This window comes from Caenorhabditis remanei, chromosome I, assembly GCF_010183535.1.
Source record: "Caenorhabditis remanei strain PX506 chromosome I, whole genome shotgun sequence".
NCBI lineage: Eukaryota > Metazoa > Nematoda > Chromadorea > Rhabditida > Rhabditidae > Caenorhabditis > Caenorhabditis remanei.
This window is the reverse complement of record NC_071328.1, coordinates 12,267,831-12,293,912: the sequence shown is the minus strand read 5'-3', so window position 1 is coordinate 12,293,912 and position 26,082 is coordinate 12,267,831. Positions and strand designations below refer to the sequence as shown.

General features: G+C 39.1%; 9 protein-coding genes across 9 annotated transcripts; 2 read left to right on the top strand and 7 right to left on the bottom strand.

Annotated features, from left to right (window-relative positions):
• Positions 1 to 2,449: 2,449 nt before the first annotated feature.
• On the bottom strand, positions 2,450 to 4,022 carry GCK72_002762 (uncharacterized protein; the record flags this gene model as incomplete). The annotated part of the gene is made up of 4 exons (XM_053723586.1): positions 2,450 to 2,683; positions 2,730 to 2,860; positions 3,044 to 3,198; positions 3,289 to 4,022. 4 exons carry the CDS (start codon positions 4,020 to 4,022, stop codon positions 2,450 to 2,452), a joined length of 1,254 nt encoding a protein of 417 aa, XP_053592231.1.
• On the top strand, positions 3,820 to 4,035 carry GCK72_002761 (uncharacterized protein; the record flags this gene model as incomplete). The annotated part of the gene is made up of 1 exon (XM_053723585.1): positions 3,820 to 4,035. The coding sequence occupies one exon, from the start codon at positions 3,820 to 3,822 to the stop codon at positions 4,033 to 4,035; it is 216 nt and encodes a 71-aa protein (XP_053592230.1).
• A 4,469-nt stretch (positions 4,036 to 8,504) lies between these two features.
• GCK72_002760 (uncharacterized protein) lies at positions 8,505 to 10,479 on the bottom strand (the record flags this gene model as incomplete). Its single annotated transcript, XM_053723584.1, has 9 exons — positions 8,505 to 8,596; positions 8,689 to 8,820; positions 8,865 to 8,986; positions 9,031 to 9,274; positions 9,319 to 9,380; positions 9,738 to 9,861; positions 9,908 to 10,111; positions 10,176 to 10,279; positions 10,346 to 10,479. The coding sequence occupies 9 exons, from the start codon at positions 10,477 to 10,479 to the stop codon at positions 8,505 to 8,507; spliced, it is 1,218 nt and encodes a 405-aa protein (XP_053592229.1).
• Positions 10,480 to 10,714: 235 nt separating this feature from the next.
• GCK72_002759 (uncharacterized protein) lies at positions 10,715 to 12,047 on the bottom strand (the record flags this gene model as incomplete). The annotated part of the gene is made up of 4 exons (XM_003091084.2): positions 10,715 to 11,020; positions 11,239 to 11,565; positions 11,613 to 11,931; positions 11,974 to 12,047. The coding sequence occupies 4 exons, from the start codon at positions 12,045 to 12,047 to the stop codon at positions 10,715 to 10,717; spliced, it is 1,026 nt and encodes a 341-aa protein (XP_003091132.2).
• Positions 12,048 to 12,588: 541 nt separating this feature from the next.
• Positions 12,589 to 14,347, bottom strand: GCK72_002758 (uncharacterized protein; the record flags this gene model as incomplete). Its single annotated transcript, XM_053723583.1, has 6 exons — positions 12,589 to 12,768; positions 12,839 to 13,378; positions 13,460 to 13,665; positions 13,738 to 14,104; positions 14,156 to 14,295; positions 14,341 to 14,347. The coding sequence occupies 6 exons, from the start codon at positions 14,345 to 14,347 to the stop codon at positions 12,589 to 12,591; spliced, it is 1,440 nt and encodes a 479-aa protein (XP_053592228.1).
• Positions 14,348 to 15,099: 752 nt separating this feature from the next.
• On the bottom strand, positions 15,100 to 16,208 carry GCK72_002757 (uncharacterized protein; the record flags this gene model as incomplete). The annotated part of the gene is made up of 5 exons (XM_003091085.2): positions 15,100 to 15,237; positions 15,322 to 15,792; positions 15,844 to 15,993; positions 16,045 to 16,093; positions 16,144 to 16,208. 5 exons carry the CDS (start codon positions 16,206 to 16,208, stop codon positions 15,100 to 15,102), a joined length of 873 nt encoding a protein of 290 aa, XP_003091133.1.
• A 276-nt stretch (positions 16,209 to 16,484) lies between these two features.
• On the bottom strand, positions 16,485 to 19,174 carry GCK72_002755 (uncharacterized protein; the record flags this gene model as incomplete). The annotated part of the gene is made up of 5 exons (XM_053723582.1): positions 16,485 to 16,571; positions 16,619 to 16,762; positions 16,811 to 16,924; positions 18,125 to 18,574; positions 19,052 to 19,174. 5 exons carry the CDS (start codon positions 19,172 to 19,174, stop codon positions 16,485 to 16,487), a joined length of 918 nt encoding a protein of 305 aa, XP_053592227.1.
• Positions 17,083 to 17,466, top strand: GCK72_002756 (uncharacterized protein; the record flags this gene model as incomplete). Its single annotated transcript, XM_003091090.2, has 1 exon — positions 17,083 to 17,466. One exon carries the CDS (start codon positions 17,083 to 17,085, stop codon positions 17,464 to 17,466), a length of 384 nt encoding a protein of 127 aa, XP_003091138.1.
• A 1,140-nt stretch (positions 19,175 to 20,314) lies between the features above and the next one.
• GCK72_002754 (uncharacterized protein) lies at positions 20,315 to 26,080 on the bottom strand (the record flags this gene model as incomplete). Its single annotated transcript, XM_053723581.1, has 11 exons — positions 20,315 to 20,410; positions 21,093 to 21,234; positions 21,313 to 21,412; positions 21,461 to 21,571; positions 22,372 to 22,703; positions 22,768 to 22,915; positions 23,608 to 23,863; positions 24,381 to 24,518; positions 24,576 to 24,755; positions 24,864 to 24,996; positions 25,977 to 26,080. 11 exons carry the CDS (start codon positions 26,078 to 26,080, stop codon positions 20,315 to 20,317), a joined length of 1,740 nt encoding a protein of 579 aa, XP_053592226.1.
• Between the last annotated feature and the right edge of the window lie 2 nt (positions 26,081 to 26,082).

Sequence of the window (26,082 nt, the reverse complement as noted above, 5' to 3'; positions counted from 1 at the left end):
GCATAGTCTGCGGGATAATCCCAACAAATAACATAATGGTCTAGTCACAGGACGCGGGGGGTAAACATAACAAAAACCTATACGTTGTTTCTCAAAAAGTGTAAATCCCCATGAGTTGTTTTCTTGTTTTCTTCAAAAAACTTCGAGTGATTGTAAATATTGAGTAAACACTTTCTGAAGAAAGCAACAAGAAGGAGAGCAGTCAGCTACAGTAACCTGAACCATGTGATGCATCAAAAAATATTCAAAAAAGGAATAGCTGAGTGGGTGGGAAATGAATATAAAGTAGCATAGAAAGAGAGCGGGTGAACATCTACAAGAAGCGATAAAAAGAGAGTAAAGAGGAAAAAGGGACAACAGGAACACACATATGGGAGGCCAAAGCAACAAAGTGACGGAAAAGTAGAGAGAGAATACCAGGTGACGAGGCGACGGAGGGAACGAAAAAGGGCGAAAAAAAGTGTATGCATCGTCATTGCGCGCTCATTTTGCAGCAGAGGACAATCACACTTTTTGGGAGGGAGAGGAGTAACGAATAAGAAAAAGCCAAAAGGACCACTATATCAGCTGGACAAGAGCGAAGAGAATGGAAAAGATAACGGATAGAGATGGGGAAAAGCCGTCAGCCGACCTCTAGTACACTTCAAAACACGAACAATTGTTTTTACGATGTAAAGGTGATGAAGATGATTAAAACAATCAGAGGTTAGCTGATAGTACAACTCACAACTTTCATGCCAACTGAGAAAAGGGTTCATTGATTATCAGTACGCTTAAATGCACACATGATACAAGTGTCAACAATAAGCAAGATAATGTCATGTTCATGTCAATTAAATGATTAAAATTGTAACGAGAGAGCTTATAAATTGTATTTTTGCTATAAATTTCAGAGAAATAAATTACAAAAACTTGACCTATAAATCATCTATAGTATCTCAACCAAAAATAAAATAACATTGTCTTCAATTAGGTTAGAAGGAAGTAAATCATTGAGAAACTTTACGAGGACAACAGATTGGGGGGAAGACGTCCGGAAAAAAGGGAAAAAAGGAAGAAAAAAAGAGTGAAAGAAAACCGAATAAGGGAAAGAAGATATGAATGAGCGGGGCCGGCAGAAAACGACATGGACAATTTTCTCCGAGTTTATGGAGAAAAGAAATCGGAATAGTATGCGACACCCATTATGAAAAATGAGAGATTTCTTCTCTCCAAAAGCTAAATTATTCATAATAAATGACAGCTTTTGACTTGTATTTTCGGCTCGATTTGGAAAAGAAAAAAGAGGAATATTTCTTTTGAAAAAAGGTTTGCCGGGTTTCTCCCATCACGTGACAATTCGTACAGCTTTTTTATAGCTAAATATTGTGAATACTAATGAATAATCTAATTGAAGTATTTCGTCCGAAAATAACAACAGTTGGGAAGACATTTATATTTGAATGTAATCTATAAATTGTTCAAAATGTTCCTAAAATCTGAAGGAAGACATGTTCAGACAAAAATAATTCCTAAATCTAACATTTTTCACTGCAAAAAGTTTCCCAAAGTCATAAAGAAACTTTTCGACTGCACTTTTAAATTTCAGGTACTTCTTGCCTTGGCCTAAAACCTATTTTCATGACGTTTCTAGAGTCTTTTACAAATTAAAATTGGAATGGACAGATGCACAAAACAACAAGGATTTCAAAAATACGAAAATTCAAAAATAAAAATTGTTTTCAAATGAAGGAAAGAGCAAAAAGCCCTCAAAATGGCAACACTCTACGTGAGGAAAGTCTACGGGAGAGTGCGATGGCGCAGTTATGAGGAAGTGAGTATGGCCAACTTGAGAGACGACAGAGAAATGCGGGCGACAAAGGGAGACGGTAGAAATAGTATATCGAATCGGAGAGAGACAGGAAGACAACGAGATGAAGGGAAGAGAGAGTTCAATCAGTGAGTGATTCGAATGTTGAGGGATTGCGCCGATAGAAGAGAATCAGAGGATGGAAATAGTATAAGGGAGTACAAAGACAAAGGGAGAAGTATGAGTAACAAAATAACCTTTAGGAGATTGATAGATAATAGTGACACGGTGGTTAGCGATAGTCAAAGTAATCAGCTAAAATTAGGCCGTAGACAGTGAGCCAACTTCGATGTTCGAGCTAATCAGGAATGAGATAGTACACCGTTTCAACCAGTTACAGTAATATAAAAGCTTATTCTGAATTTACTGGGACAGCAAAATCAAGATCAATGTCGTAATCTTCGGCCTGGATATGAAGCGCTCGTAGACAGAAAAAAAAAACTTATACCACCATGGGACAAAGCAAGAGGTGTGTTAAGCTGATCAAATACATTCGAAGATGAAATTGACACCGACGTGATATGCTTTTCTTGAGTAACGGAGCATTTTCAGGTCATAATGTCGTTATATTTTTCCTTTCTATTTTTAAAACTTCAATCTTCAACCCATCCCATAACACTTTTGTCCCTGAAACCAACCTGCCGGTGACTTGTCTCCTTCATTCTGCTTCTTCGTGTCACTCTTCCTCGACCGTCTGCTATTATCTTTCTTTTCTGTTGACGGCGTTTTATCGAGATCAGCTCCAGAAACATCATCATCCAGTTTACTCATAATACTTGGAAGTGCATCTGGATCAGCTTCACTGCTCGATTGAGAATCGAATGAAGAGTCACGCTGAAATGAACGATTTAGTCAATGAGTTCCAGCAATTCTTCGATACTTTTCCAGCCGGTGATTCTCCTCCATCGGAAGACGGCAGCTTTTGGAGACTAACGTGATGTTGGTACATTTGATCACGATTCTTCATTGATCTCATCTGATTTTCGAAGTTGATCGCCACCAGCGGATGAACTGAAATTCAACACTGATTGATAAGGTTATGTGAACTCATAAGTATCAATGATGACGTTTAAATTATAGATCAAATTAAAGTGGATATCATTGAGATAGTCAATAAGTCTTTTTTCTAGTACCACGGTTTTTTTTTCAATAAAAGTTCTGATCTACTATTCATTTTCTTACGAATAGACTTACATGGAAAGACAGCGCCACGTGCTAGTTGTTGCTGCCAATGTTGCTGTTGCTGATATTGAAGTGCTTTCAGAGCTTCCATCGACAGCGATGCTTCTCTTTCATTGTGAATTGGTGGTCCAGAGGGGTGTTGTTTCGTTTTCACTTGTGGAGACACTCTGAAAAAGTGCATGTAAATATTTGACAGGAAAAACATTGATTGTTATTTCAGTTGTTAGATTTTCATATTATTTTTCTCAAACGCTAACCCTTCCAAAAACTTGATGTATTCCAGAACATCAATAGCCATCAGCTGATAGAAGATTGCCGGTTGAGGAACAGCCCAGCACAATGGAAACTTTGCCGGATGAACCAGTTTTCCATTTCTATCTGACGAATAGATCGGAGCCAAACATCCTTTAGGATCACACGGCTTCTTTCGAACACCAGAATTACCCCATCGAGCATCAAAGTCTTTCACAAGATACGCAATGTTTTCGCATATCGACTTCTGACGATTTATAGCTAGCAGTAGGGATTTAAAGTAGAAATAAAGGCGGAGAGCAAGTTCATCGATCGAAGTTCTCACAGAGGTAGTTGGAGATGATACAGAGCTACTGCTACTTCCAGCAACTGATAAGCAGCAAGACGATGTTCCAGCAGAAGGAGAATCAGAATGGGACGGAGGTGAGTCAGATCTTGGAGAAATCTGACGAGGGGGGCGTTTCAATTTTCGATTAGAACGTCGTACACGAGTTCTATGTTTTCTGGGGGATAGACCAGAACTCATCGAAAAATAAATGGATGGTGGACCAGAAGAAGACGACGAATCTCCAACTGGAGCAGAGTTTTGGGAGAATCCCGACGATGAGGTAGACAACGTTTCTTCTTCGTCGGTCATTGAAAGTGGAGCCATTTTGAGAAGATCTTCTCCCTTTTTCGAAGAATCATCAGTTGTACACCCGAAGAAACCAGAATCGATGGAACCCGTGGAGAGTGGCATGGCTGCTGGATGAGAAGAAGTCAGCACAGCACACGCAGTTGGATTGAGTACACTCTTCTAGAAATAGTTCGTAGAGTTTTGATAATTTAGAAAGTGAGCGAAGAGATTCGAAGAAAATAAAAGGAGAAAAGAGCAAATTTCGCAAAGAAGACTATTTAAACTCAGAAAATACAGTTCGATCATTGAATTCAACTGGTCATCAAGTCATGAAAATGGACGTATAAAAGATAGAGGAAATTGACGGGTCGGACCAACAAAGTGTCAATTTTCACAGCCAAAAAAAAGTGAAAGCGCTTAAACTGATTGGATTATCGGTGGCCGACAGGACGACGCCAAAAACGACAAACTATAACAGGAATGTTTCAGATAAGAAGATAGACAAGACGAGCATTCAGGGATTTTGTAACTTAAACAAAACCACTTCGCGTCTATTTTTGAAAAGTCGTGATTGTAAACGTAGAAATTAAAACATCATATTAATGAATGCACGTATTTTAGATAAGAGGGAGAGAGAATCAAAACGTACGATAAAAAATGCAACAGGGAAATGACAAAAGAAGTGGGGAAAGCCTTTAGCGGGGTTTTGATAGGAAACAAGAAATCTGACAAAATTTTTGCATACAATTCGAAAAAAGGTGGCATTTTGTCGATTCAAAGCATCTCCTGACCGATTTTTTCACTGTAAAACTGAAGTTTTCCGTTGCCAAAGAAGGTTATCAACTGATAACTCAGCAATTTTGAATGTTGCAATTCCAAAACTCAAACGAAAAAAGTGTTCACTCCCATTTATTCATTCAAATTTTCCCGAATCCTCTCTCTCTCTGTTCTCTGTTTCCCTCCTCCTTTTTCAAATATCGTCAGCGATAGTCAGTCAACTACGGGCGGACAGTCCAGTCTCTAGGGCCGAGTTCGGGTTGAGACAGTGATAGTGTGATAGTTGAAGAGAATTAAACACTGACAAGGAAAAGTTGCGGAGGACAGAGAGACAGAGCAAGCACAGAAAACAGACCAGTTTCTCACCCCCTTTCTCTCTCTCATTTGTATCTTTTTTGTGCGTATTTCGAGAGTGATAGACAGACAAAAAGCCAGAGAGTATTACAGTATTAACATATTATTCGATAGTCTATTCAGAAACCATTTCAGACATCTGAACTTTAGCCTAGTTGTCTAAATGAACATTGAACCTCAAGTTACAGCTTAGATCTATAGCCTTATTTCTTATCTACCTATCTTGCCTGCCAATTTCAGTCATTGACCGAAAATTTCTCGGAAAAGATGTTCTGAGCAAAAATCACGAAATGGCAGCTGTCAAAGAAGGTGTTGAATGCGGTGCGGCTGCACATGGCTGACTGGCAAATTGTCATTCAGGTGAGCAAACTCGAGCCACGTGGGGCGAGGCCTTTTATGATGTGTTTTATTAACTCGGATAGCTAGAGCCGCCACTTCATCGAGGAGAAAACAAAGGAATGTGAGAATGAAATGGGGGGAGATGAAACAGTTTGTGTGCCATTCATCGCACATATTGCCAATCGCCCACAAAACAGTTGAAAACACAAAAAAAAAAGATGGGAGAAAAAAGAGCGAAATCCTTGTTGCGTGTTGACACAAATGGCAAAATTGACCTAACGTGGTGGTAGCTATTGTCTCTTTTTCACTTCAGCTATAGATTACATTGTTGCCAAAAATCAAAATGTTTGTTGGGAAATGAAAGAAAGGAGAGAAGCCTTTATGAATGCAATCTACATAAATTGGTTGAATTCCAAGAGGAATGACGACGGGCGGAAGTGAAGTATTGAAGTCATTAGACAAGGTCACTTCCTGGTTTCAAGATACAGTACTTACGGGCAGCTAACAGTTCAACTTTTTCGCTATAATAATAAGATAGTGGGCTTGAGAACTTCCGCTTGATAGTGTTCACGTGATAATAGATGATTTTGAACTAAATTTCTATTTTTGGTCATCTGATTTTCTTCGCTTTCATTTTTAGTACACTTAAAGATGAAGGAAGGCGAAATTGACATTTTGACCATATCATATAAGTATACTCTTTTCAAATTTCAGAGTCAAAGGAGTCAGCTGCAACAGTTTTAATCACAAAAGGTTATCCCAAAGTCCACTGACGTCAAAAGCAAGATAAGAGGAACGAACACAGAGAATGATTGAGAACGGAAACATACAACTTTCCAGTTCACATGTTGACACACACATTAAGTGAGCAAATGACTTAGGATAGGACTATTTTAAAGATGAAGAATACGGTAAGTAGGATAGATCACATAATTGAAATTCCAGGTCTTGAGTTTCGAGTCTGAGAAGAAAACGACAACAGGATTGAATTGAAAACAACAACTGGAATCTTCCAAACAGCTGGGAGCCGCCTGTTTATCTCAGATGCTCTCTAACCTTTACTACGGAGTCAACGAAGTATTGAGAAAAATAGAAAAACACTAACAAAACACTCTGTGTGTTCTTCTCATCGTTTCCTCGAAAAAAACCGCGAGATCACAGATAGAGAGAGATAGGCGGTAAGAAAAAAAAAGAAACTTGGGCAAACTGCACGTAAAGCATCGCGTCTCGATCCCGTTTCTCTTCCATCGTAGCTTTCGAACGAGGCGGAGAGGAGGGAGGAAGGGCAAGTGATCTAAGCGGTAAGGCGAGAAGAAACCCCTCTTGCGTAAAACAAATTGAGAAATACGAAAAAGTGGGAACTCCTCGGAAGAATCTTGAGCAAATTATCTTGGTTACTGGTTTAGATGCAGCTCCAAAAATAATTAACAAATTTTTGCGACAATGTCCTTTTTCTGTACCATCCCTCCATCGCTCAACAGCATTTTTTTCTGACATGGTGTATATCTTTGTCCAATTGTGTCCACAAAGTGTCACCGAAAAATTCTTGTGCAAAAAAAACTAAGCAAAAACCACCGTTCGCTTATTAAGGTTTGAACAGCTGCCGAATGGTATTCGCGGTATTAAAAAAGAGAGCAAGAATGAAGAGATTTCGATATTACCAATCACAGATTCTGTTTTAGTGTGTTTCGAAACAAAAATTGGGATTTTAAATCCTTCAGTTCCTCTCAAAAATAAATATAGAAAGCTGTTCCAACCAGATTGACTCTATGAAACGGAACTGAGATTTTTTCGAAAGGAACAAAACCTCAAATCGTACGTCATGCTGCGGGTGTTAACAACACAGATGTATCTATGCATACAGAAGTCATTTGTATTAAATTTACACACCGTATCTCGTATCTTCTTCTTCTTCTCTATTTCAGTTGTCATTCCTAACAATAATATAGAAATAGACGGAGAAAGAGAGGGATAGAAGAAGAGGAACTGCAGGATTTTCACTTTCACGTGTTGAGAATTGCAGTGAAAAAGTGAGATAGGGTGTAAAGTGAACGGACGAATCACATTTCTTCGTTCCACCTGAAGTTAATAATCTTTTGAATTCTGGACTTCGAGTTATGAACTTATGAATTGAGATACATATCTTAGAATCAAAGAAAACTCAGAAAACTAAACATGTGGAAAATCTTCAAACTGACGAAGCCAAGAATCAGTCAGCCAATTCGAGGCACACCCTTTGACAGTAGACACGGTAGTAAGGACATCGTCTAGTATAAACGATAATATGGTTTACAAAACTAAATGTCTCGGAGGCGTTACCACTGGAAACGATGGAGAAGAGAGAAATAAAAACGAACCAACGTTTTTTCGTCTTACATCAATAACAAACCACTGTACTACGACTGAGGCGATAAGTTTAGGGAGAGGACGGATAGATCAGAACGCATTACAACTTGTAGATGAAACAACCAACTTCCTCGTTAAAAATCGTAGATTTCAGTTGATTGGAGTGACGAAAAATGAGATTTTGAACACCTATTTTCAAAAAAGCGTTGATAAAGTACTGATGTGGAGCCAGGCCCCTGCAATTCAGCAGAAACAGAGAAGAATTAGACCGCATACACTAATCCGAGCTGTTTCAGACAGAATCCAGATGCTTTCTAATAACATCAGCTAGACTTTCGTCCGAGAAACAACCAGAAGAAACGGAAAACTCCAAATAATCTGTCCTCCTTGTCATAGCTAACATTCCATTTCTTATGTCATCTTTCAGTTGATTGTTGTTCATCATGAACTGGTTATATTTGTAGAAAAGACAGAGAGAGAAAGAAAGAGATGACGAACATCTTCTTTCTACAGTACAAGAAAATCAAAAAAAGAAGAGAGAAGAGACGTTGCGCAGCAGCCGACGAAATGAACATCAAAGGGGGCAGAGGACACATTCTCTACAAGTGACTGACACTCACTCTCAATGAATATTAGCTATGAAAACACAAAGGTTTGTAATTCTCAAAACAGGACGATAAGAATTAGAAGACAGAATACGTATATCAAGTGGTTTCAGTAGCTGTTTTATTTTCATTCCGAATGTTACAGTATTCACAACTTTTGAAGACCTGAAATCAGATTTAGTTCTCACCCATAAATAGCACTGTGCATCCGTTCATTGGCGAAGCATGCATGCTTGGCGTCTACACTGTCAACCGAGACTCCCTCTTTGATAGCAGCTGAAATTTTCAGATATTTATCTAAAAAATAAACTTTTCATCAGAAAACTATAAATTATCAACGAGACTGTCTGAAAATTTCCCTTACAAACCTCTAAATTGTGCATTTCTTTCAAATGACGAGGGCGTTGATGGCTGACTATTCGGCGGAATATCAATCGGAAGCGATGCCACTGGATTCTTGCGTTGAAGCTCAATCGGCGGCGGGATATTATCGTGTGGACCTAAATTCCATTGTAAAATAAATGAAAATTCGATTGATTAGTACGTCTAAACGGATTCTGTAGGCCTGGCGGTGGATGTTGGAATCGTGTGGGCCATTCTTCTGGTTCTCCTCGTTTTTCAGAGGAAGATGGAGTGGTCGGCGTCTGCTGCTTGAAGGGAGACGAGCTATAAATCGATAAAGGTTATATATTAATAAAATTTTATCTCACTTATTAGAAAATCCACCAGGCGCCGTGCCCGCTGATCGATACTGATGAATCTTGGCATCATGATGCTGCTCTTGCTCACTTCCACTCCCACTGAACCCTTTTTCGTGTGGTAGTGACTCAACGTGACGTAGAAGAATCGGTGGCGGGGGAATCTGATTCCTGTTTGAACTTGAATTCGTTGCTGAAGGTGTTGGCGACGATGGTGATGATGGGGACTGGCGGCGAGCTGAGAATGGGCCAAATTCTAAAGAAAATATGTTTGAAATTGACATTTCGATTGATTTTTACCTTGCGTTGAATTGAAAATTGGTCTGGGCTGGTAAAAGTACTTCGATTGGTGTTGAGGGTAACTGAAAAAAATGTCTTTGGTGAAACGAATAAGCAATATATAGTTCATTTTTATAGGAATTCGTTTAAAAAATGAGAAAAATGAGCATTTTCGGAAAAAAGTAGGAAAGCTAATCCGAAACGAGTATTGAAGTCTCTTGCTGAATTCCTTTCCAACCAAACATCTTCAAAAAACAGCTTACAATAACGTTTTTCTTAAAAGAGGTTTTAAAATCACTGTTCGATCGACAATATAACATTTGAAACACTTTCACACCAAATAACTCGTTTTCGACAGATTATCACAGAGAATTTCTCAAAATTTCCTATTGCTTCTTATGAAAAGAGCTATTTCTATTGAAAATCTGCAAAATTTTTACTTCTGATAGGCCCTCTGCTGTTTCAGTTGATATCCCTGCTGATAATTATTGCCAAGTTGCTCGCCCTGATAACTCGAACCGCTTCTCTGATTGTTACTGCGGTTTCCGCGTTGACTGAAGCTTTCTAAATGAAAAATTAACATTATCTCTCTAGTTTTATAGAAAATCACGTCTTCTATATCCATTCTGATTCTGCTGCTGATAATAACCACCGTTTCCACCACCATCCTTCGAAAAACTGCCACGACGTTGCTGTGTCGGCTGTTGACTCTGCGAATTTTGTTGCTGATTTTGTGAAGCAAAGCCCCCACTTTGCTGATGCAGACGGCTCACTGAATCGACCGATGGCGACCGACTTTGCCGAGTATTTTCATCTGAAGTTTAAGAATTAAATTAAGAAAATAAAGAGAGAAAAAATCGCTTCGCGCAATTCCTCACCATTGTGTTCTGCATTTTTATCCTGCTCAGTCAACATCATATTCGTGGCAAAAGAAGACGGATATCTCCTTCTGAAATCGCCGATCGGACTGCCGGGAAACGAGCTGAAGAGAGACTTTCAGGACTCGTCGAGGCGCCGTTTTGAAATTGCCGCGTTGGCGCTCGCCTACCGTAATTCCAGTCGAGACCCGTTCACTGTTCTCGGGTATGCGCCTTCGAAATGTGCAACAAAGAAGGCGAATGGCGGTGGTACGGTAGGGATACCACGTGAATCCGGGTTATAGCAACAGTTTTGACGATGCATATTTGTTTATGGGTAAAGTTTTCGAAATTCAGGAAAAACACGTAATTATTCTTCTGAAAACGAGAAGAATGAACTACGTGAAACGGAAGCTACGTGGCAAACGGGGAAGGTCACGTTTTTATTAGTTTACTGTCACGTGGAAATAAATTGCAATCGTTTTTGAAAAACACAATTTACAAGAAAAAATATAAATATTCAAAGAGATACATGAAAAATTGTAAATCACAAAGTTAAATTATAGAGTTTCGAGCCCTTCCGTTAGTTCCTCGACCTCATCAGTTTCCATTATTCTCTTCAACTTGATCACGGTGAAACTCTCCATTTGAGCGGTGTCTTCGTTGAAATAATCTTCAAAAACGGCGATGATGTCTTCGTTTGTCAATCGCAACACCAAGCATTCCTTCCCTTTGAGGTGTCCAAGCACGACATTCTGGTGTTTTTCGCGCAACAAGTGCCACAGATATTCTTTTTGGAAGGCGGCGACTCGGAAGATTCCAGTGAATGACGATCCAGTACAGTGGACTGCGGCATTAAGGAGGCGCTGAAAATCTATATATTGGGTTCTTGGTATATACCAGAAAGGATAACTTCAACTGCATTTTGTTTCAAAATATAACGAGAAAAACTCGTTAAGTAACCTTGAAATGTTCAGTTCACTACACACGGATCATTCTGGCTTTGCGCAAGTAAAAATGTTTATTCAGAATGTTTTTTTGCTTTTACCTGGAATTTCGAATATTTATTAGCGTCTTCACTTACAGTACAAAGGATGACAAAGCTCTCAACATAATTGAGACCGATATACACTTCGATTTTTTCATTCGTTAATAAGCAATAACTTTCGATGTTTCGATCCTCATTTCCGAATTCGAATTCAGGTTGGATCTCTCGTTTCTGTAGAATCAGATGCCGGCATTTTCTGATATGATGATCTCCGAATAGAACAACTCCATAATTAATAAATTCCAGTTTATCGAAAGTGTGATCTGCTGGGAAAATAAGCAGAGGGAATTCTCTCATCCCATTCAGAGTCCACTTCAACGACGGGATACGCAACGCCAGGCCTCGGAATGGAATGTCGCTTTCCTAAAAAAATTGATATAAAATCTAAAAGTGTATTTGAAAACTCTTACATAGACTTCAACATTCGGAATCGCCTCAACCGACGTCGTTAAATAATACTGAAAATATCGTCTAGCAGTTGTAATATCATTTGAAAACCGCTGTCTCCCTGGTGCCATCGAACATTCGATTGTCACTTGTCCAGTCGTTTCATTGTGAGTAAAATTATAATCAATCGATTCTATACGTAAATGTCCTGAACCGACTTCGGCGGCGACTCCTTCATTGTCAACTGGGCCGTAGTTTTGAGAGAAGAAAATGGAATTCAATGAATATCTGGTCCGGCTGTGAACTTTTCGAACTTGGACCGAATATCTCGATAGTTCCACTCTGAAATTTAAAATTGTTTAATGAAAATTCACTATTACAAACCTTTTCGTGTAGTTTAGGTGCTTGAAACAGGCAGTGAAAGATGGATATCTATATATTATCGGAATATCTGACATTTTTGTGAACTTTGAAGGGAGAAGAGACTGTTTTTAGAAAGTTTCGTCGCTGGAGAGGGTGAAAAATAGTTTTCGCGGGACATTTTGAGTCTGAAAAGTGGTTTCGCGCTTGACAACATTGGGACGAAAATTCGGAAAGCTACAGTAACCTATTTAATTTTAAAGGGACATCCCTTTCGGTGAACATTTCGTTGCGAGACCTCCTCTTACTATTAGAAAACGGGCGTTGTAGAGAAATTTATTTATGCTAGCCGAGCTCTTTTGGCTGAAAAAGTAAACTATTTGAAGCCGAATTTCTGCCGAAAAACGCATTAATTCGTGAATAAAAATAATTTTCTGATGACGCAGAGTTGAAAAAAGCGAAGACTTCTTTCATCTTGATCGAAATTATTTGATATCAAAAGTTTGCAAGAAAATAGTTATAATTTCCAAATTTCTGCTGAAACGCTAAACTTTTCTATAGTATGGACATCAACACACATCATTACATTACAGTACTTTTATTTATTGTCATGTTGAAAGCACAAGTAAACAAAAATGATTATTTTCTCGCTGGTCTTTTGCTACGAGCCGACAGTGCAGACGGTTCAGCAGACGGGCCACTCGATTTTTTTGCTGGGCTGCTTTGACTACATTGACTTTTCGGTTCGTAAGCGGCGATATCCTCATCTGGGCAGAGACGTTTCAAAATGGCAGGGAACGAAGGACGATCATCAGGGTTCTAAAATTGTTTAGTTTTGAATGTCAGCTACTATTGTTACCTTTGCAAAACAATCCTCCATGATCTTCACGACAGTCGGTGGTGTTCCTTCCGGTGGGTTCATCGGGAGAGCATCTCCTCTGATAAGATCCTTGGCTTGTTGATTAGTCAGACCTGGGTATGGATCTGATTGGCAACGAGTAAATATCTCCCAGAGTGTGACTGCATACGCCCAGACATCTGTTTTAGTGGAAAATACTCCCTCCTCGAGAGTCTCCGGTGCAAGCCAACGAATCGGAACCTTCATTTGCTTCACTTTGATCTCTGTTTTTCCAGAGGACGAGAGTCCGAAATCAGAAATTTTGACTTCAACTGAAGAGCCAAGGAGCAGATTACGAGCAGCCAAGTCTCGATGAATCACAAGTTTCGATGACAAATAGGCCATTCCACGTGCCGCGTCGGCAGTGAACTGCATCAGCTGATCCATTGGACACTGGTATTTTGACACGTAGGACTTGAGACATCCGTTGGCGGCGAGTTCCAGAACAATCATGAGGGGCTCTTCGGATGGAGCGACACCGAATACGGTGACGATGTTCGGATGGACGAGTTGACGCATTAGTTTGGCTTCCTGGAAAGAAAGTAATTTTGAAGTTCTGGGGATTCTACTTATATCCTGGATCATCCCCACCCTCACTACCGTAACCCTTACCATAACAAACTCCTCCGTCATCGCTTTCGTCGCATTTCCTTTCATTTTCTTCACCGCCACATATAGTTTTGATCTACCCTTCTCCGAGAGCCCTTCCTGTCTTCCTGTTGTTGGCAAACCCGGTGCAGATTTCTCTTCCACTTTTTTCACTTTTTCATCCTCATGACGCTTCAAAGACCCCTTCCACACTTCTCCGAATGCTCCCTCTGAATGAGTTTTGTGTTATAGGTGTAATCGTGTTGTAATTGCGCTCTATTGAGAACACTGAGCACACTAACCTCCAAGTTTACAAATCAATGAAATATCGCTATGAGGGATATAATAGTCTGGACGAGGGACCGCCCGAACCAGAATCGCCCCGGACAACGATATTTTCTCTGCGACCAAAGCGTTCAGTAGCTCAACGACTTCAAAGAAACGACGAGTTTTGCTGAGATTCTTCAACGTCCACTGCCCATTTTCAAAAACCAGCGGAAAATGTCGAACTTCTTTTTGACATTTCACAGAGATGCACACAATCGGTTTGCCCTTTTCAGTTGTTTTACGAACACAAAAGTCGCCTTCATCTTCTAGAAGTGTGCTGATCTCGCCACGTGGCATCACACCGTGATACCAGCGGTGCTCAATGAGGCATCGGCAGATATTCTGAAAAGGGGATCAATATATACATTTTCTTTTCCTAAAAAGCCCACTCACCGCAAATGCTTCAGTTTCCTCTGGAACCGATTCATTTTTTGGACGACGAAAGAATAATGTCTTCTGATTACCACTGCCGACTGTCTTCTCCTCATCATTCTTCTTCTTTTTTGTTCTTTTACTTCTTTGAGAACGGTTGCCTAAGGATACTGGTCTTCGTATACTTTTAACTCTTGAATACTCACTGTTCATTTTTAATGCTGGCTTGAACTGTTCAAACGGCTACTTTTGTTGGGAATAATGGAGTTTCTAGTGGAATCGTCCCAGCCTTTATACGGAATTCTTATCAGTGTCCCAGATCTCATGTGCCAGAAACCCCGTGTCTTCTGAAACGTGTACACGTTTTTAAATACTAATATTCCCTTTTTTTGCAGGTTTCACTGAAATGTCAAACCGAACACGGATTCCCACTATTCGGAGAACGTGATCACGGGGAGAATATGGAGAAGCAGCATAGAATGGAAGACGAAATTCGTCTTCTCAAGGCTGCAATTAGTGAGAAAGTCTCTTTTTTTCTTTTTGATCTTATCGTTGATTTTTTTTGGGGAGGGATGAGTTTTTATTATTACAAAATTAGACATGAATCAAACTAGATTGAAATGGGATTGAATGACAGGAATAGCAAAAAAAAATGGCTACGTCTAACAGGGAACAAATGTATATTGATTAAAAATCTCAAATTAGCAGACGTGTGAATGGGAGAACCGGGTCAACCGGGATCACTTTGGGACATGTTTTAGGACAAAAAGTTACAATTATGGAAACAAGAGAAAGCGAGTAATTCTATGAAGGGCTGACAAATAAAAAAGCTCACGAACCAAGGATGGACTGGAAGAAACATATGGCATGATGACAAGATTGAATGATAATTAGTGACGAGTCTACGTATATAGTTACAGAAAAATAGCACAGATGTTTTTAAAACAACGAAAATTAGATTGGGATTAGTTTTTCTTTGAACTCTTCGAGCTTCTCATATGTTCAATTGCTCGGATGCTGTCTTCCTTCTCCTTGATGAGCTGTTGGACGCGCTCACGGTGCTTCTTCTCGAGATTGTATTGATCAGCCTTGAGATTGCTAATCTGAAAACATGAAGGATAAGTGACGTTCGTAAGAAATTATATACCGATTTTTGACATTTAAAAAAATATTTGAAAACAACAAACCTGCTTATCTTTATCGAAAAGTAGCTGATCTTTCTCACTAATTGCAGCCTTGAGACGACGAATTTCGTCTTCCATTCTATGCTGCTTCTCCATATTCTCCCCGTGATCACGTTCTCCGAATGGTGGGAATCCGTGGCCGTTCTCATTATTAATGGTTAATGGTGGGACACCAGAAGACGAAGAAGAGGTCCCGTTGTTATTAGACTCCTCGTGACGACGTTTATGACCGGAACGATGCTCGCGGTGCTCCCGATGACGTTTGTCATCGCGGCGATGGTCTTTGTCCTTATGATGACGAGAGGAGCGATGACGCTCTTTTTCGCGTTCCTTTTCAGCTTTCTGCTCTGCGGAAGAACCATCTCCATTCTTTTCAGGCTTCTCTGGAGGAATCGGGATACCGGCGACCGAGGTTTGGCCAGTATGACGAGCTTGGAGAATACACAACCGACAGAGAAGTGGAGCACCTTCGTACTGAAATAAAATAATTTATAAAAACCAAGTATTTTTTTGGGGAGAAATTACCTTTTCACTCTCTTTTTTGGCAAAACCGCATTGTAATTTACAACTTTGACAACTGAATGGAGTTCCGTATTTTCTCTCGGCATGTGAACACCAAACACACTTCTGGTCGTGGAATGCCGCGTTCAGCTTGCAGTATTGGCATGTTCCCGGCTAGAAAAGATTTTTTTGCTATTCCGATCAAAATAAATCATCTTTTCTTACCACTCCATATTTTGCTTCGTTTTTTTGGCACTTCTGGCATTGAGATGTACTGAAAAATTGACTTTTAGAGACTGAAAATCGAAAAAATTTTAAACGAACTTGACAGCATCATCAGGAAGAAAGATGCGACAGTTGAAGCACTTTTTGAGAATTGGTTCGGGCATTTGTGTTATCGACGTCTTCTTTCAGATGTGTTTGTCGATGTGAGAACGCCGTCAGAAGCCAAGCGAGGCAGCAGGAGAAACAAAGAAATAGAGACGAGTCACAAGTGGCGGATGGCCCGCAAACACTCTCACGGTTAATTGCACGAAAGGCGCCGGAATTTACGCGCAATGTATTTTCGCTGAAAATTCTGTCTGTGCTGAAATTGTGGAATTTTGGTTAGGATTTGTAAAGAATATGTTGTAAAAATGTTAAATATTTATTCCTAAGAAAACAATTTATTCCGAATATCGTCTTTCCCGCGAAAAAACCGGTGGATTCGTCAATGTCCGTTCGGGTGGTGCAGAAACTCGTCCGGACACGTGCTGAAATCAATTATTTTTTAACAAGTTTAGATTTCAATCAGTGTAACCTCATAATAAACTTCAACAAGGTCTTCTCTAAGTGCCGCACATTGATTAAACAACTCTAAATCCCGTTGAGCAGTCACAATATCAACCGCACAAGCAGTTTTTTCGTCTTCTTCGCGCGTCAGAACCACACAAACATTGCCTATCTGAAATTAACAACTATAGAAGCTCTAAAATTAAAAAATTGGGTTTACCACCAAAAGTTCGCAATCCAATCCATAGTTCTCTCCAGTTTTTCGCGGATTACAGCTGCTCCATCCTTTGCCAAGCACGAAGAACGGGTGTTCGATTTGACATTTCAGTGAAACCTGCAAAAAAAGAATATTAGTATTTAAAAACGTGTACACGTTTCAGAAGACACGGGGTTTCTGGCACACTAGATCTGGGGCACTGATAAGAATTCCGTATAAAGGCTGGGACGATTCCACTAGAAAATCCATAAGCAACACCAAGCTTAGAAATCGTCATGGCTCAATCCGTCCCACCAGGAGACATCCAAACCCAGCCGGGAACCAAGATCGTGTTCAATGCCCCTTATGATGATAAGCACACTTATCACATCAAGGTGATCAACTCGTCGGCTCGTCGTATTGGATACGGAATCAAGACGACCAACATGAAGAGACTTGGAGTCGACCCACCATGCGGAGTTCTCGACCCAAAGGAGGCTGTTCTCTTGGCTGTTTCCTGCGATGCCTTCGCTTTCGGACAAGAAGACACCAACAACGATCGTATTACTGTTGAATGGACCAACACTCCGGATGGTGCCGCCAAGCAGTTCCGTCGTGAATGGTTCCAAGGAGACGGTATGGTTCGTCGTAAGAATCTCCCGATTGAGTACAATCCATAAGTTATGAGAACACCTTTCAATAAACGATTCGCGTTTTTTTCTTATTTTGTGTTGTTGCGTTTCAGAACTATTTCAGATACAGTGTGCGGTGCAAGCAGTTGCGTTTTCTCAGCGGTTTCCAGCAAGCTAGCTTCTCCGTCGTTTCAAGTTGTCTTCTTGGAAGACGAGTATCTCGAAAACCAAAAAAGCTAACAAAAAGTTTTGAACTAATAAAATATTTTAAATTTCAAGAGCTATAATTTAATAGTTGACCACTTTTTTGTGCAAACGATTCCTGATTAGTTGTGATTGTCCAAAGTCTCTGCTCTCGCGGCGCCCCCAAGATCATCATCTTTAAAGGCGCATAGCTTTAAAGCAAGTAAAAATTTTCAGATGTTGTCTAAAAAAATTAAAATAAATTATGCAACACTTTATGTACTGTACTTTGTAGTTGACAACTTTTTGATTCTCTTGCTCCCTGAAAAGAAATAATCAAATGAAGTCAGTCCCGTCCTTTATCGGCCACCAATCTTCAAAAGCGCGTATTTCCAAAACTAGAACAGTTATCAAACTACAAAATTAAAGATCTAGGTCTGCTCTATTCATTTTAACAAATTACACCTCAATTCTGTGATCTCTAACACCAGAGCCCACTCTCCAATTCTAGTCAATTTCTCACCTGCTGTTTCTCCTTTCCAACCTCAAAAACGATTGTCACACTTCCACAATGTATTCTAATGTCTCTCACTATCGACGCATTCACAATGGCATCATCCGAGTCAGGAGCGCATTTCAAGAAGTCATCAGAAGATAAGTTCTCGACTTTCTTGATGCCTCCATTAGGCACGTGAAGTTGAGTTCCACGCATGAAATGAGTCGGGTAGTAGGTGGAAGTGGGGATTGATCCCATTTCGAATGGAATCGAGGATTCAGTTCCAGATGTGGATGGTTGATGATCACATGGCTCGGTTTTGATGGTTGGTTCTTCTACTTTTGGAGTTGCCGTCGGAAAGAGAAGAGGAGTTGGAGAGAGTGGAGTGGAGATGGGTGGGAGGATTGGAGGAGCAGATGGGATTGGTAGTGGGAGTGGTTGTAGGAATTGGAATGGCTGAGGTGGAGGAGGGAGAGGCTGAAATTGTAAAAATTATGCTATGGAAGTAAACGAAATGAGAGAAAGATGGTGCAGAGAACTCAGACATTCTAGCTTCTCTGCAGTCTCTCACTAGGGAAGGTCACGGAGTCAGTTTCAAGTTATGGGACGTGTCCTACATCATTCGAAAGCTGAGAAAACGCTGATTCTAAATATATATTCAGTTTTTGCCCTTGAGACCTAGTATCCGAGAGAAAAAGGTCAAAGTTTGGATCACTCACAAGCCATTATCTCAGAGACATAAGGTATTGACTGTACGGTAATGACTTGTCAGCGGTCCGAACTTTGACCTCATTTTTCTCGAATACCAGACCTCGAGGGCAAAACCGGAATATATATTTAGAATCAACGTTTTTTTCAGCTTTCGAATGATATAGAACACGTCCTATAACTCTAAAGTGGCTCCATGATCTTCCCTAGTCAGACTATTTTCAAACTTTAAAATTCAAAACTCACCGCTTGTATCAATGGAGTTGGCAGTGATGCCAGCATCATAGGAGGCGCTAACAACGGGTTATATAAGTTCGCATTAGCCGCCTGATTAGCCAACAGCAGTTGTATCAAATCCGGATTGAGCATCTGATTGGAAGGAGCAAAATTCATGTTCATTCTGTCTCCTCTCACTTGACAAATAACGTGCAATTCGTGATTGTGTTCTGTAGATTCATACTGCCTTATCTATTGATTTTCTTTCTCTTTCCCCAAGCAGAAATTTATGTATTTTGGGAGAGAGGTTATCAGTTGAATGAAATAGTTTTTGAAGATAACGGAGAGAGAGAAAAGAGAAGAAGAAGCACGGGGAAGTGAGAAGAGAGAGGGGGCGAGTTGTGCGCCAAAGGGGAGAACGTTGACACAATTTTAGATGGAGATGGAAAGGAGAAGAAAATGAAGAAGAAGAAGAAGAACTAGAAAAATGAAGTGGTGGAGAAAAGGATTAAGGGAACTTGAAGAATGAGTTGAGGTGTCCAGGATTACTGTAACTTCATTTTTGTAGTTGACGATTTTTTGATGACTCTTCTGAATTTTGAGATAAAAGAGAAAGATTATGAAGAGATCTAAAATTTTGAGATCTTCGGAGATCTTGGGAGGATTGACTGATACCTTAAGAAGAGAGTACACAGGGAGATCAGACACTCTTGCTTCTCTGCGTCTCTCATATCTCTGTATCTATGTTCATTAAGTTTGACGGCGTGTATCTCTTAAACTTGAGCAGGTATCAAAAAGTTGTCAACTACAAAAATGTTGAAAATAGTTTGTAAATCATTTTTGTAGTTGACAGCTTTTTGACAACTCTTCTAGATTTTGAGATACGCATCTTCAAAGACAAGCATCTTGTACATCTCTAATCTAGAGATCTATCTTTTAAGTCAATTATCTCAAAACTACTTACATCTATTAAAAAGCGACCAATTACAAAAATGTTAACCATAAAATTTTACACATTTTTGTAGTTGACAGCTTTTTGATAGCTCTTCTAGCCTTAAACTTAAAGAGTGAGATGTTCTGGCGCATGAAAAACCATCATTATTTTTTATAATTAATTTACAGCTTTTTCTTTGTGTTTTTGAAGTATATACCATTATTTTCTTAAAGGTTCTAAGATTTTGAGTCATAATCTGGAAAAAAAACAAAAAAATATACACTTCATTTCAGAAAAAAAACCACAATCACAAAGTTTTTCGAACCGGTTCTACACTTGCATTATAAACGTTTTCCACTTTAAAGATCCATCAAATTAATTTCCAGCTTTCCAGTGATTGTCTCGGTACTTTCTGGAACTTCTCCGGAAAAAATGATCAGGTCGTCGACGGTTACCTGAAAACTTAACGCTATTTAAAGTTGAAAATGGAAAATTTCGGGAGTGTCTAGTAGGATTATGAATGGACACAGCGTTATAAGTTTCTTTATGAAGTGGCAGATCAAACCTAGTTCTTTATTTTTGTAGTTGACATACTTTTGATAGCTCCGCCCACTTTTGATATATGCGCCTTTGAAGATAACCAATGCTGAGGGCACGCTCTTTACGTCTTGTTCTTTAAAGGCGCATATCTCAAAAGTGGGCGGAGCTAGTAAAAATTTGTCAACTACAAAAATAGAGACCCAATTTTGATTCACAGGATAAAATAAACTAAAAACAGAAAACACTAAAAATTAAAGAAATTGACCACAAGCGGGATCGAGCCCTGGTATCCATTCTAACAGCGGTGCACATTGACCAAGACCTTCTCGGCCAAACTGTATTTTTGCTAAAAATGTGATTTCTGACATAAAAATTAGGTTTTGAATAGTTTTTAACGTCAAAAATGGAGTTTTCCGGTTATTTTGATGTAAAACCACATTTTCTCTTCCATAGAGCGTATCTTTTCTTGGTTTCCATAAGCGCATCTCCAAACCTTAAACAGCTATCAAAAAATTGTGATCTACAAAAAAGTAGCCCCAAATTTGATCTACTTAATCAAATGTCACTTTTGACTCAGTGTCTCACCGAAAAACTCACCGAAATATGTCTGACACCACGGTCCGGAGTTTTACGGTAGTTGTAGATCACAATTTTGGAGATGTACGTTTGAACGTCAAATACGAAAAAGACACGAGCACATCGATTGGGAAGAAGAGCAGTCAGCCACATGTGTTTGGCGCTGAAAAGTCTCACGGTCATCAGTTTGGCAAGTGCGCTCTACCGAACCACTCGATAGAGCGCAATTGCTATTACTCACATATCAGTATCATTCGGCGGAGTGATCAAATTATTGGAAGTTCTCAAGTCATTCTTGATATTCGGAAGGATGTTGACACTCTCTGGGAATGCTGCCAGATCTGAAATTATTGATTGATTTGAATGTATCTGTCTTAGGGAACGCTTACTATTCTCTCGAACTTTAATTAGCTCTCCCTTCCGATTATACAACTCGATTCCATTGAGTCCAATGTAGAACTCGTCACCCCAAGTGGAGAGGAGCCGGATTTGGAAGACGACTGAAACATGAATGATGATTTTAATTTTATAAAAATAGTAAGGAAATGTTAGAATCCATGGCTTTTTAATTGATAATTTTTTAATTGCATTACTTGAAAAGCGCCGTGAAAAAAGGGAGATGAAAGTATATTTGAACAGGTGTATCTCAGAAACTAGAATAGTTACAGAATAGCAGTCAACTACAAAAATTATCAACATAATGTGAGCCATGTTTTGTTAATTGACTACTTTTTGATAGTGTTCTTAGGTATTGAGATATTCGCTTTCTAAACTGAGCGACTGGAAATGAGACTTTGCTCACTCATAACTTTCTAGGGATGTTGCTACAAAAAAGTTGTCGAATAATTATAATACTCATAAAATTTTACACGTAAAATTAATTAATTGCTTTGTGGTTGCGCTTAGATAAGCCTTTTCAAGTCGTCCACATCTCTAATATTGGTATCTATCTTTAAAGTCAATTATCTCAAAACTTTTTACAGCTATTAAAAAGTGATTAATTAATTAAAAACATAAAATTTTACACATTTTTGTAGTTGACCGTTTTTTGATATCACTCTTGGTTTTTGAGATATCCGCTGTGAAACTTTCATTTTCATCAGCATCTTTTCTCCTCCTCCGCTTCACATACTTATTAGCTCGGCACAGTTCTTACAACTGCGCTCTACCGAAATTCCCTTGAACAATGTCTATTTTTCTCTGAGTCTCTTAATTTCGTACACAATTTTCTTCGGTTTCGGTAGAGCGCGGTTGTACGCAGCGTGTCGTGATAATATGTTTTATCAATAATTCCACTTACACCCTCCGATACTCTGACTGATTCCCTTTGGCACATGCTCATTTTCCGTCATATTTGGATCCAGAACAATATCTTGAACGTAATCAAAATAGACGAATCCAGTGGCTTTTCGGAAAACAATATTCTTGAATAACTTCCCGTTTACATAGATTTTTGATGCCTTGACTCCAGCGTATGACATCTCGAAACTCGCGTTATAATTCCAGATTGAGATTGCTTTTAGGGCAACAATTTCATGGAAAGTAATTGTTATGGTGACTGGTTTCTTGGAATCAAAGTCAACAAGCCACATGTCTTGTGGGTCACGTGTTAGGTTACGGCCATTGAACAGTCTGGAAATTAAGAATTGTGGGGACGGGAAAGGAATCAGAATCCATTCTGAATAAAACCACTCACTTCGCAGTCTGCTCCTTGTTTCCATCTGAAGTGACGACTGTAAACTGAGATTCATCGATTAACTGGTTGCGATCATCAACCAATTCCATTCCAGTCAACCCAATCAATCCGTCCATTCCCCAGTTGGTGAGAAGTTCCAGGTGGAGGACTGAAATGTTTTGTTTGACTTTTGTTGAAAAGTACTTTTTTTTTTAGTTAAAAGATAATTGCTAGCTTCGTAGGTGTTTGAGATTCAAGGTTTTTAAAACAGGTGAACTGGGAAAGTAAGGTAAAAACCAAAAGTAATATATCTGTCCAATGATGAAATTCTCACATTTGAAGACGTCGTACAGTATGAAAAAATACATTTCTTTTGATAAATTGTAGATCGCGATATAGATCTAGCCTAGTTCTTCATTTTTGTACAAACTTTTCGATAGCTCTTTCAGTTTTTGAGACATGGCTCTTCAAAAGATGGTAACATGGGATCGGCGAGGAGAGACGAGAGGAGAGACACAGAGAAATCAGACACTCTCGATTCTCTGCGTCTCTTCCTGTTGCTCAGATCTTTGAAGCCGCGTATCTCAAAAGCTTGAAGAGCTATCGAAATGTTGTCAACTAACAAAATGTGTGAAATTTTACGCTGATCATTTCTGTAGTTGACAACTTTTTTGTCTGACTTCTCCATGAAGCGATATAGGTTGCCTAACATTCTTACTCATCAATTCTTCTTCTGATATCTTCTTTGGAACCTTGTCAACGACAAAAATAACATTATGTACATGATCTGCAGATTCATGCAAAATTCAAAGCTCTCAGACTACCCCGCCCCTCATTACACCCCTCAAACTCTAAACCAACCTTTCACATCGTGCCTATACCCCGTCGGCGGACAACTCAACGCTGCTGGAAATTTCGGAGCAGGAAGTGAGATATTCGGTGTGTTTGGAGTATCCTTTTCTTCACAAGTCGATGGGCGGTACGGTGTTAAATGATCAGCTTTCAGTAGCTCGAGTGTTGTAGTGTTGGCGATGGGCTCTTCGGGAAGGTTGATGAGACAAACGTCATGGACAGCAATGAGTTCTAGGATACTCTCGGAGGTCGTGAAGAGGACAGTCTGGGAAGTTGAAAATGAATAGATGTGGTTAAATTTCATGAGATTGCACCTTCGATTTGCTATTTTTCAAGTTACAAATCGTATTAAGAAGAAAGTTACAGATTTTCGGTAAATTTCGAAAATTACAGAATTTTAAAATCGTCATATCTCACTGAATCTCAGTCTGAACTTCTTGAAAATAACATTTCCAAAATCAGCGTGTCAAGACGCTTCGAAAGAGTATAATCATGACTAGTCCTGGTTTTTTGGGGTTTGACACGAAAGCTACAGTAACCCAAGGCGCTTATTTTTCCATAGATTTTTGAAAATTTTGAAGTTATTTGAGCTAAAAACTATCGGAAAATATTTAAAAATAAAAAATTTACAGATTTTCAAAACTTCTCGAAAATCGTGAATTATTTAAATTGCCATAATTCGCTTAATTTTAACCCGAATCTTTTGAAAATCATATTTTCAGAATCAGCTCGTCAAGACGACTCTTTCTAACAATCATAAAGTTTCGGTTCGCTCAATTCACCTCTCCCATAATCGGTGTGAACTCAGAATCCGCCGAGAAAGCACACTCAAGTTCTCCTCTGAATATACCGATTCCATCCAGATTCATCTCCAAATATCTGACACCAATTTGAGCATGTACACGAGAAGCGTTGTAGTTCTGAAACCATCGAATGTTGCAACTGCGCTCCACTGCAAATTCTCCTAATTGACCTACCCAAAACCTGACGAGAGCCAATTTACAAGACTCCTTGAATTTCAGTCTCAATATAATTTGTCCATCTAGATTTTCTGGTGATTTTTTGGCGCACCACATTTTTTCAGTATCCTTACAACGGATACGTTCGACGAGGAGGGACTCCAAGTTTCCAGTGTATTCAGTGACATTTGTTGTTATCTGAAAATGAAAGTTTTTGGCAATTTTTGATGATCTGGTGTTCCGTTGACGCGTTTTCGGGATGTGTGGCTACAGTAATCGGTTACTGTAGTTGACAAGTTCACTCACGTTCTCTACAACAGCTCTCTCCCCTGTCGACGTGAATATCTCCACCGAATTCAAGCCAATATAATTGGGATCACCCCAATTGGAGAGCAGACGGAGCTCTAGAATTTTCCCTTCGGGAAGTTCGGGAATCGTGCTGAAAACAAGAATATAGATTATTGGATAAGAGAGAGAGAACGTGAGATTTTGGTTGAGCACCTAATTACGGGAGTGGGAATAAGTTGAGTTTCGAAAAATTTGTTTTTTGAACATTATTGACCAAAAAAACCAAAAAAAAATTTTTTAATCTCAAGAAAAGTGCCTGAACAGTAAGCATTTCAAGGACAGACCCCCAGAAACCTGTTTTTGAGTCCAAAATTAGAAAAATTTCAGGAAAAATCGAAAAATCACTATTCTGTTACTTAATTTTTGAACATTTCAGTAGAAATAATCAACATTTTTCAAACGGTTTTTTCAAAGACTATTCGAAAGTTTTTTGCACAGCCCATATCGGAACACTGTCTATTTAAAAAAAAGAGATCCCTTTGATAGCTACACATAAATTTTCCGTCATTTATGAAAAAGGACTACTATGATCACTCAGGAAAGCCTTTGATTTTCTCCACAGTTTCATAGAATTGACTTCAAAATAATGAAAAAAACCCAAAAAACTAGTATCCTAGGCGGCCTACAGTACCGCTCCAAAGGATATCAACTTTGGCAGTTTTCAGTGGAAAATGGCAAACTTTGACAGTGTATTTTTGTGCTACCCGATTTTCCCACGAATTTTATTTTGTATGGGTTGGATAGAGCAAAAATAGCACATCATATTTGTAGTTGACCTTTTTTTGTAGGGACGCTACCCTGAAAGTTACAGGTTGTCAAAGCCATTTCTCCCTGAAACTGCATATTATCGAAATTTGAGAGCTTTTCACTTTAACAACTTTTGAAAAAATCTGCTGCCTTCATTTTTACTAAGAATGTTCATTGTGGCATAAAGTATCATCTGATTAAAACTCTAATCTCTAAGCAATCTAAATATGAAATTTCAAAAAAATTCATCCAGGTCAGCTTTTACTCCAACTACATATATGGAATGCACGAAAACTCAAAATATTAAAACTCATTCAAACTTACATGTCATCATTCTCTTCGTCCACTTCTTCATCATTTGCCATCTCACTTTCCAAATTTACCTTCTCCGTGTTCTCCTCAATTTCTTTGATTCCATCCTCAGACATTT